The following is a 10280-nucleotide window of genomic DNA, read 5'->3' on the forward strand; positions in this document are numbered from 1 at the left end:
CCATTTGGACAAGCGGGAAGAAAAATCTCAACAACACCAAGAACTCAAGCGACTGCTGGAAGCGGCCGGATGGACGGTCCACTACTCCACCAATGAATGCCTTGCGCTCGGAGTGACTGGGGCCATCCCTTGCAACCTCACTAAGCTGCTCACCTCTCAACTTGGGGTGACCCACACAGCCGCACGAGTATGCGGAGAGAGGCTCCACACACACGCTGTGAACAGTGCGGGCGGCATTATCAAAATGCGCCGAGTAACCGAGCAGGAACTCAAACCGAGAGGTGGGTGAGCCACGGCTCCCCCACACCTCCTCTGAGTGCGTGGTGAGGTGGCAGCGCGAGGGGGATGGGCCCCCTCGCCCTAGCCACCTTACCCCGATAATCCACGCCAGGCCCCATGGGCCGGCGTTGTAATTATTATTATTATTATTATGGGCATGGGCAGCACTAGAATAGCAGGGGGGCCCGCATGGGTGGAAAGGCGGCTACAAGTAGGGCGGCTTCGCCAGGCTTCAAGTATGTGCGTGTGTGCACGTGCAGGTGTTAACGGACCACGAACGAGCGCTCACAGCTGAGGTGAGGCGGTGGCGTGCTTCTCGTCAAGCAACACTGCATCGAGCGGATTTGCATGGCAGTGGGTTGCTAGGCACATGAAATGTATACGGCTGGATTGTGCGGGTTGGGTGGCGTCGCTGTGGCGCCAGGCGTTCAGTGCTGACATGAGGCCCTGTGTATACGCGTGGTGGATGCTTTGCGTGCAGGCGAATGCGAGTGGCAGCACGCGCCCGCTGTCACGCCCGCCAGCGGGCGCACCGCTGCCGCCAGGCAGCTTGTTCGTGGTGCACGAGCCGCAGGCACTGTCGCCGGTGCAACGGGAGCACCGTGCGCGACGGCCGCAGTCTCTTTCAGGACTGCCTGCAGAAGCCGCACAGCGTGCAGGCGCAGCAGCACTAGCAGCGGCGGCGGCAGGGGCGGAGGTGGCGGCAGCATTCAGCAACTGCGGCCAGAACGTGACACATATGCAGGGCATAGACGACGTTGACTTGTCGCCAACGCCAGCAGATTCGCCGGCGTTGCGCGCGGTGTTTCAGGACGCCTGCGCCGACGAGCGTGCCCTGCAGCTGCTGCTGGACGGATGGCCACTCGCGTCATGCACGGAGCAGGCCCCGCAGTCAGACTATCAGCCGGAGTGGCCGCTGCGCGTGCACGTGAATCGGTTTCCTAACGGCACGGGCGCATGCCCGACCGGCATGCAGATGCTCAGCTGGATCCAGCTGCAGCTGCAGCGATGGTACCCACCAGCGCCGGACGGCACCGAAGACTGCAGCGCCCAGGCACCACACTTCATTCTGGACATGTTTGACGCGTGGCAGCGGCACACAGTCAACCAGCAGGTGGCGGTGCGCTTCAAGCTGGACCCGCAGCTCATCATGAGCCTCGGCGACATGGGGCCGGACACGCTGGTGGAGGCAGCCGACGTGCTTGCAGCAGGCCTATCACGGACGGAGCAGGCCCAGCGGCTGCACGGATCACCACCGGAAGTGGAGCAGCTCGTGCGTGGAGCGCGCATCACGGGCGCCCATGTGGTGGGCTCGCCTGGCTCCTATGCAGCACTGCGCAGCCGCGCGTACGGGCTGTGGGCTGCGTACGGCCCACCCAGCGCCAGTGTGACGCTCAACCCCGCATCGGTGCACTCAGATGCCACGTTCACGCTGATGGGGCGTCCGTACACCTTCGACGTGCGGACAGGCGCGCCGCAGCATCGGCCCATGGCCGCGGAGCGGTGGGACCTGGTGGCGGGGCACCCGCTCGCGTGTGCCGAGTCCTTTGAGGCGTTCATGGACGCGTTCTGCGACGTGTTCCTCGGGTGGCCAGCAGGATCAGATGTGCAGCAACGTAGTAACTGCCTGTTCGGGCGCGTTGACGCCTTCTTCTTCAAGTTCGAAATGAATCAGCGTGGAGAGCTGCACGTGCATGGCTGTATCTGGCAGCCAGGGCTGCAGCCAGCACGCCTGCGAAAGGCGCTAGCGGATCCGCGGAGTTGTCCCGACGTGCTGGACTTCCTGGAGTCCGTGCAGACGCAGTGGTTCGCCTCGCCGCTGCTGTTCAGCGGCGGCGAGCGACCGGTCCACGCTCAGAAGCTCAGCACCGAGCAGCTGCAGGAGGTGGCTGAGGCGGCTGGCAGCGAGCGCTTGACGGAGCTGCAGCGGGACGTTCTCAGGGAGGTGCTGGTGGAGGTGAAGGCCAGGGGGGCTATGGAAGACGCAGCCGTGTCTTGTCGGCCGCCTCTACAATGCAGCAGCTTGACTGAGGCGGAGCGGCTTGGGTTATTTGCTGCGCACGCGGTCCTGGAGACGCTGCTGCACGCCCATCGCGACGGCACGTGCACCACGTCACACAGCAAGCATGCCACGGACAGCAACTGCCGCATGCGGCTGCCTCGGATGCTGCACTGGCTCACCACGTACCTGCACGAGCAGTCGGTGTGCGTGCATCTCAAGCGGTATGGCCGCTACATGGTCTCGCATATGGTGGCCCTGCTGCTGGCGGTGCCTTGCAATCACACCGTCACGTTTGCGTGTGATGTGGGGCGCTGGCTGCGCACGCGCGAGCTATGGGATCAGCGGCACGAGGGCATTCCGCGCACGGACCCTGTGTGGGAGCGACGGCCGCAGCTGCCCAGCCTTGAGCAGCTGGCCGCGGACGCAGCGGACTATGCCCTGAAGTATGCCACCAAGTCTGAAGCAGTGCAGGGCAGCAGGGCCCTTATAGCTGCAGCCACTATGCTGCGGCGGCGCATGCACCTCATGACCCCAGAGCAGCAGGCCGGGATTGAGAGCGAGCACCTGCCGATCCAGGACGTGCTGGATCAGCTACGGCATCCCTTCGCTGCCTTTGCGGACGCCAGCGCCTCTGCCTGGGCGCCCTGGCCTCCTACTGCAGGTGTGTCAGCTGCAGGCGAGAGCAGCACGCCGGCACAGGCGCAGTTGACGGCGGAGGTGACGGCACGCGCACAGCAGTCCGCGACTGTGGCCGCGCTGCGCACTGCGCGGCCTGTCGGCGCGGCTGCGGTGCAACGGGAGGGGATGTTCAACCTTGCGCACGCCATCAACCTGTTAACAGCCCAGCAGACGTTCTCCGCTCCAGCAGCGGCGCTGCTGCTGATGCGGGGCACCGACGCGCACGAAAGCCACCAGTTCAGGGCCATCGATTACAGGATGTTCTCGCAGCATGTGCAGTCACAGCTGAAGCGCGCGGACCCGGAGCTCAGGCCCAGAGACGCCGAGCTGCGGCTTGTGCGTACAATGGGCAGCGTTGGAGCGGGCGGGAGTGCCAGAGGGGAAGGTCAGGTTCCGGCCGCCAGCACAATCGCTAGCGATGTCCCAGGTTCCGGGCCCAGCGGAAGCGTGCAGCAGCTAGAGCAGCTCGCCGTTGCACCTGCTCGTTACCGGTCATCAAGCTACCTGAAAGACTACCTGTACCGCGGCGAGGCGCTGCGCGAGCTGTCTCCTATGATGATGGCCATGTTGTTTTATAAGGTACGAGGTTGTGTGCGCGGCAGGTTGCACGCCTGGAGTTATGGGGTGCAGGGGTGTTCAGTCCGTAGGCTCGCATGTGTTGTAACGTCTTCCAGCAGCACTTCGGCAGGACCCAGCAGCAAAGAAGTGTATGTGTGCCCACCACCCCGCAGCACTCGGCCGGGCCAGATGGAGCGCAAGGGCACCATCTGCGCCTGCATCCCGCGCACCCAGAATACAGTAAATGCGTGTGGCGGCGCAGGCTGCGGCCGTACGTGCCGCAGCCGGTGTGTGACCCCGTTGTGCGGCCTGCGGACGGCGTGGACGATCCGCAGGTACTGGAGCGCTATGCAGTGTTTGCGCTCGCGAACTTCGCCGCCTACAGCTGTGACGACAGGCTCGATCTCAGCAATGGCGCATGGGCAACTTATCAGCGGTGCTTTGCACAGCCGGCGCACGGCCAGTCGCTGCATGTGCGCATCGCGTGCCGTATGCTCGATCACGTGGATGGGCTTGCGCGCGTGCGAATGCGGGCGGAGGAGCGGCGGCAGCTGCAGGCGGAGGCGGAGGGCACCGCTGAGGATGCGGCGGAGGAGGCACTGTTGGAGGGCGTGCCGGTGGAGGGCATGGACGACCTGGAGGCAGAGCCGCAGGATGATGAGGAACCCGATGTTAGGCGCAGCGCAGCGCCCGCAGCGGAGCTCTGGCAGGGTTGTGCGCTATCGGAAACGGAACGGGCAGGGCTGCTGCAGCGCGTTGTGCACAGCGGCCTGGGTGGCGGTCTGACTACAGAGGCGACCACCGTGGTTGCCCAGATCCCGCGCGCCAATGCATGGCCAGCGGTTGGGCGTACAGCGGCGGCGGCAGTAGTGCGCAGCACGCAGGAGTGGACGCACGAGCGGCTGGCTGCAGCACAGCAACGCATGCATGATTACGACCTAGGCGGGCAGTACGCCGCACAGGCGCTCGCGCAGGCGCAGGGAGCAGTGCAGCAGCAGCTGCTGCTTTACAACAGCGGCACTGCGGCAGTGACAGCGAAGCTGGTGCTCATCTCGCCATTGGCGGTTACCACAGCCGCCCCAGAGGTGCAGGGCGTCTGGCCTGACGCAGCGAACCCTGGTGCAGAGCCGCCGTACGTGCTTTGCCCAGAGGACTCGCAGCCGACGCCTGAAGACACAGCGCGGTTATGGAACCTCAGCGACGACCAGCAGCAGGCATTCATGCTGTACGCGCAGCTCCTGCTAACAGAGGCCGCCGGCGTCCGTCAGCCCCCCGTGTGCTCGGTGCTCACGGGCAAAGCCGGCAGCGGCAAGTCGCGGGTGCTGCAGGCATTGCTGTGGTTTGCATACCAGCATCGCTGCGAGTCTCTCATTGCCCTCGTGAGCTACACGTGGCGCGCCGCGCTGCATGTGAGTTGTGTGTGGGGTGTGTGGTGCAAGAGAGGTTCAGTTCAGACGTGAAGTGTGGTGGTGGTGGACTGGTCCTAGTAGTCCTGCTCGTGCGTGCCGGGGAATTTAGCAGCCAGCGAGCCTTACATGATCGTGCTGTTGGCTTCGGCCGCTGCCATCATGGTCCATTTACAGGACTCTACGCCAGGCGTGCTCGGCACCAGCACCACGTCCTTCTTTGCAACTGCTGGCACCTTTGGTCCGCCTCACCGCGATCGAGTGGAGCGCAACCTCAATGGTGTGCGCTTCATTTTCCTAGATGAGTTTAGCACGTGTGGGCTATCCCACTGGGCGCGCATTTGTATGCATGTGCACGCGGCACAGAGGCACGTGGGTATAGACAGCACGCACTTATATCACGGGCCGCTGTCAGATTTGCATGGCCTGCTTGTTGGCGACTTGCGTCAGTTGCCACAGCCACGGCACGTGCCGCTATATAGCGGTGCTGCCGAGGAGAGCTTGCGGCGGCTGCTGGCGCCGGGCGTGGGGGACGGTGGGGCCATGGAGCGCCAGATCCGGCAGCTGGAGCATCCGGAGGGCAGCATGAACCTCATGGGGCGGGAGCTGTGGAATATGGTGCCGTTCGCGTTCGTTCTCACTCACCAGCATCGGCAGCAAGCAGGCGTAGGTGACAGCGACGAACCTCTCTTCATGCTAGCGGAGAAGTTTGGTGGCGTGCAGGAAATCTCTCAGGCAGACCTGGACACAGCGTGCCAGCAGCTCAATGCTCGTGTTTGGCAGCCCCCGAAGCCAGGGATTGACCCCGTGCCCCAGCCCTTTGCAGTTGTCCAGCGCCATGTCGTGCGGGTTCCACTGGCATTGCAGCTCGTGCAGCTGCATGCGCTCGCGCAGCGTCAGCAGCTGCTGCTGTGGCGTAGCGCGGACTTGTCGCCTGACGGCAGCAGCTTACCTATTTCGCATGTGCATCAATTAGAGGCGCTTGGCGGGGCCGAGGATGATAGCGGTGTGCCCGCTGTGTGCGCATTCTTTGCTGGTATTCGTTACGTATTTACATCAAATGAGCATGTGCGTCTGTATCACATCAACAACAACAGTGCCACAGGCACCGGCATTGTTCTGCATCCCAACGAGCCACCATTGCCAGATGCAAGCATTGCCCCCGTGCATGTCCTCAAGTTCGTGCCCTCAGCTGTAATGGTGCGCCCCGACGGGCCTGATGCGGGTCGGGTGTCTGTTGATCAGGCCCTGGATGTCGGGGAGATTCCTGTTTTACCGTGCAGTGCTATGTTCACATCGCAGCATGCAACCCTGCGGTTGCCTGTGATGCGCTGGGGCTTTCGTGTGGAGCTTGCGTATGCAGTCACCGATTACTTTGCGCAGGGGCAAACTCTGCCACCGCACGAACTGTGGCTGGTGGATATGTGCAAACCGCAGCACGGTAGTTGGCGGCGGGCTTCCATTTACGTAATGCTCACCAGGTTTCGTGGGTTGCATGCCTTGCATTTAGTGCGCCCGCTGTGGGCCTCACGGGCAGAAGAGCGCCGGGTTAAAAAGGCGCTGCGTACCATGCTAATGCCCGAGGCAGATCTAGCTGCAGAGTGGCAGCGGCTATTGAGGCTCTCGCAGAGCACAGCAATAGCGGTGCCAGGTATGATTGAGCGCATTCAGGCGAGCATGGGTGTCTCATAACCGAGGCCTTCCATGCATGCATGGTTGCAACATCTGGCATGTGGCGCTGAACGCTGGGTTGTCCTGCGTCCCGGCCAGCACGGATAGCGTAGTGCTTTTAACATGCGCGAGGTGTACTGACAGATGACCTGGAAGCGCGGAGTACCTTGTGGATGGTGAGTGCTGATTGCAATTTACAGCAGTGACTTTCTTGTTGGTGTTTGGTGTGGTGACCATCATGCTTGGCTTCGCTGACTGGACGTATGTCACTGAGCTGTTTGACAGGCAGGCGTACAGTAACGTGTATGTTCGGGTTTAGTTTCTACCTGTCCTGTCTCTGCGTGAAGCTGGGGTATTGTTTATCTGCTTGCTTGTCGTGCCTTGGATTGTTGCGTGTTTACAACAGGTTGATGTGTGGCGTGGTTAATCCCTTGCACTTTGATGAGGTTATTGTTAGCCAGCTGGTGTTCGCACAGGAAATTAGTGGTCAATGAATAGTCGACCGACAGATGGATCGCGGGATTGGCTCGCCCCCCAAAGGGGGGCGACAGCCTTAGTCCTCGGCAAGAACCTTACATTAGGGTTGTTGTCTTTTTTGCTTGTTTCGGCTACCAGTACAGCCTTCGACGGGCTATTCATCGAATGCAGAAACTCTTGAAAACAATGAACACATGAAAACGGGCACTAAAGTGCACCGCCCCGGGCCATGAGGCCAAAGCCGACGCATGAGGTCTAGGCAAAGCCAATGCCAAATATCCTCGAGGGATAGCACCTGCTGGGCTCAACGCTTTGAGGCCGCACTTACAAAGTTGCTTGCCCTGGCGCTCCAACACGATCCAACCCTCCCCTGCTCCAGTCTCCTCTCCCAACCTCGCTCACGACACAATGCGCTCACAGCCCGTCCCAGCTACACACTGCCACCCCGCTATTCCACACTTGACTGTGAGTCCCCACAAAGGGCGAGCCATCGCGCTGCGGAGCTGGGAGGTTTGTTTTTGGCATTTATAGTTTGGATTCTATGCGCAACGTTGCTTGGAATACACGCTTAATATGCATAGTTGGAAGACTTCCGGGACGCGAATCGCTTGGAAATGGAGGAGGGTCCCAATATGCTCGGCTCGCGATGTCGCGCTCCTGAGCTTGTATTATGCACTGTGCGCGATGCGTGTTCAGCATGCATATTCTTACGAACAACTAGAGACTTGAGTGACGCGGTGTGAAAATCAGTCGGAGTCTTGACATGCTTGGCTCGCCATTTCGCGCTCCCGAGCTCGTTGTGTGTGTTCCGAGTAATGCACCCTCAAAATACATGTTCAATATGTCCGTGGCAATGTTGGAGCTTCAAAATCGACAAGCATGGTGTATAGATACACCTGGTAGCCTGAATTCCTGTTTTTCCCGGTGTATTCTGTTGATGTTGTATCACGCCGTGCTTTGTCACATTCTTGGTTATTGCACCGGCGTGGCCTTGTTTGTAAAATTCCGCGGTGCCCTGATCTTATCTACTTCTTTGCTGTGATCTGGCAAAAAAATATGATCTTGGCGGGATTCGAACCTGAGATCAGCTAAGCGCCATAATCAGACCCTCCAGGGGAGGGTGTGCACTGAGTTAGCGATCCGGTGATACCGGGTTAACACCTCCTCATCTCTGTCACTTGCGTCAGACTCCGCTGATTGCAGGACCCGGGCCGCAGCGGCCCCAGATCGCGCCTGAGATGCCTACAAGCATCAATGGACGGGTAGGCAATAACAACTGCTTTACCGTACCGTACACGGTAGATGCTCACCTTGTGGTTGGCACGCTCCTCCTTCCATTCCGCCTCCAACCTGCAAAAAGAAGCCATGTCTACGTGCCGGCAGCAATAGAGTACAGGCATACTTACTCGGCCACCTTCTGAGCAACGAACGTACTCCGCCGCACCCCCAGCTGATAGCCTCCTTTGCCTCCTCCTTCCGAAGTTCGTGCTTCATGTAGTCCACCAGCGGCACGTTAGGAAACCCTAACTTCACCCGCGCGTCCATGCACGTGCTGCCATCACATGTGCAGGACCCCCCGACTGCAGGAATCCAGCTTGCAATTTTCCCTGCTGACACGCCGCCATCCTTGCTCCACTTGCCCCCGTTGCACATGTGCACTGTGAATCCTGTATCGTACAGTTCCCGAAGGCCTGGCAGCACGGCGTTCTGCACGGCAGGTACGCGTCCTTTAGACAAGTGTGCGCCGTACTCCATAAGAAAGACGCACCTGGTACACAAAGCGCAGCGTCTCCCTCACCAGGTAGGACTCTGGCTTGGGTGCTGGCCCTGCGGTGGTGCCAGTCACCTTGGCCTTGACGATGGTATTGTTGGGCGGGGCTGGCGGAGCTGGTGTACTGCGTACGCGCACTTCTCCAGGTGCGTGATGCTCGGCACGAGCATAGGGTCATCCATGGAGCCGTAAGCATGGACTTCAATGGAGGAGGAGGTGGGGTCGGCGACAATGTAGATGGCGCCCGGCAGTTGCCTGTGAGTGCGAGTGAACATGACGCACGGTGCATCTCGAGAACATCGCACGGCTTTGTTATTTTATGAGAGCACTCACTTCAGTTGCGAGCCCTCGAGGTCCTCCACGGCGTTGGCATCAAACAGCGCCGAGAGGTTGTTGTTCGCAGCGTGTAGGCCATGCCTGATCTTTGCAGCTTTACTTTTCTGCGGGTATTTACATTAGCAAGCCCGAGCGTCGACTTATAACTTTTGAGTTATGAGGTTACCTGTCGGGCCATTTGTAGTTCATTCAGTTGAATTTAATATTCATTGTATGCATTGTTTGTTAGCTGCCTACACGGTTAACATGCGGCCGGGGACTGCAAGGGACACCAAGATAGCAAGGAGAAGCAAGGGCGTTCAATAGAGCTTCGTTGTATGTGCTGTATTTAGATTTGTGGCAGCACTGACATTGGGCACTACTAGGCACCGTGCGGGGCGCCGGCGGTGTAGGCCAATTGGAGTGCCCGGCGCCGTCACCAGCGGGCACGAGCTGAGCAGGCATGGAGCCGCGGGGAGCTATGGGAAGCCCTCCTGAGAAGGGGGGAGGGCTGGGACTGCTGGTGGAGGGCGCGGGCGCGGTGTTCCGCGATGACGACATTTTGGGGAGCCGAGGGCCCTCCCCACGAGGGGGGAGCCCCGGTACATGCGGTTCTCCCCATGAGGGGGGCGCTCCGGTCCATGGGGAACCCCCCATACCTCGAACGCCTGGTGCGCCGGGCTGGATACGGTGTATGGCTCACATGCACACTCACCTCCGCTCACGCCCACCGCTGCATGAAGGAAAGCCGGGGGAACGCCTGGTGCGCCGGGCTGGATACGGTGTATGGCTCACATGCACGCGCACCTCCGCTCACGCCCACCGCCGCATGAAGGAAAGCCGGGGGAACGCATGGTGCGCCGGGCTGGATACGGTGTATGGCTCACATGCACGCGCACCTCCGCTCACGCCCACCGCCGCATGAAGGAAAGCCGGGGGAACGCCTGGTGCGCCGGGCTGGATACGGCGTATGGCTCACATGCACGCGCTACTCCGCTCACGCCCACCGCCGCATGAAGGAAAGCCGGGGGAACGCCTGGAGCGCCGGGCTGGATACGGTGTATGGCTCACATGCACACGCACCTCCACTCACGCCCACCGCCGCATGAAGGAAAGCCGGGGG

At 60.9% G+C, this 10280-nt stretch overlaps 2 protein-coding genes across 2 annotated transcripts; one reads left to right on the forward strand and one right to left on the reverse strand.

The window, feature by feature from the left end:
- Positions 1–539: 539 nt before the first annotated feature.
- Positions 540–7097, forward strand: CHLRE_29g757797v5 (uncharacterized protein; the record flags this gene model as incomplete). The annotated part of the gene is made up of 5 exons (XM_043072996.1): positions 540–575; positions 761–3538; positions 3691–4926; positions 5101–5228; positions 5290–7097. Coding segments are annotated over 5 exons (4194 nt in total), but the record flags the coding sequence as incomplete, so codon positions are not given.
- Positions 7098–7154: 57 nt separating this feature from the next.
- CHLRE_29g757847v5 (uncharacterized protein) lies at positions 7155–8115 on the reverse strand. The gene has a single exon (XM_043072997.1). The coding sequence runs from the start codon at positions 7768–7770 to the stop codon at positions 7597–7599; it is 174 nt and encodes a 57-aa protein (XP_042914075.1). The 5' UTR covers positions 7771–8115; the 3' UTR covers positions 7155–7596.
- Positions 8116–10280: the final 2165 nt, after the last annotated feature.

This window comes from Chlamydomonas reinhardtii (assembly GCF_000002595.2).
Source record: "Chlamydomonas reinhardtii strain CC-503 cw92 mt+ unplaced genomic scaffold scaffold_29, whole genome shotgun sequence".
NCBI classification, from domain to species: Eukaryota; Viridiplantae; Chlorophyta; class Chlorophyceae; order Chlamydomonadales; family Chlamydomonadaceae; genus Chlamydomonas; species Chlamydomonas reinhardtii.

Coding starts and splice junctions, on each gene's coding strand:
- CHLRE_29g757847v5 (XM_043072997.1), bottom strand. CDS start 7,770: ATGCTGAACACGCATCGCGCACAGTGCATAATACAAGCTCAGGAGCGC.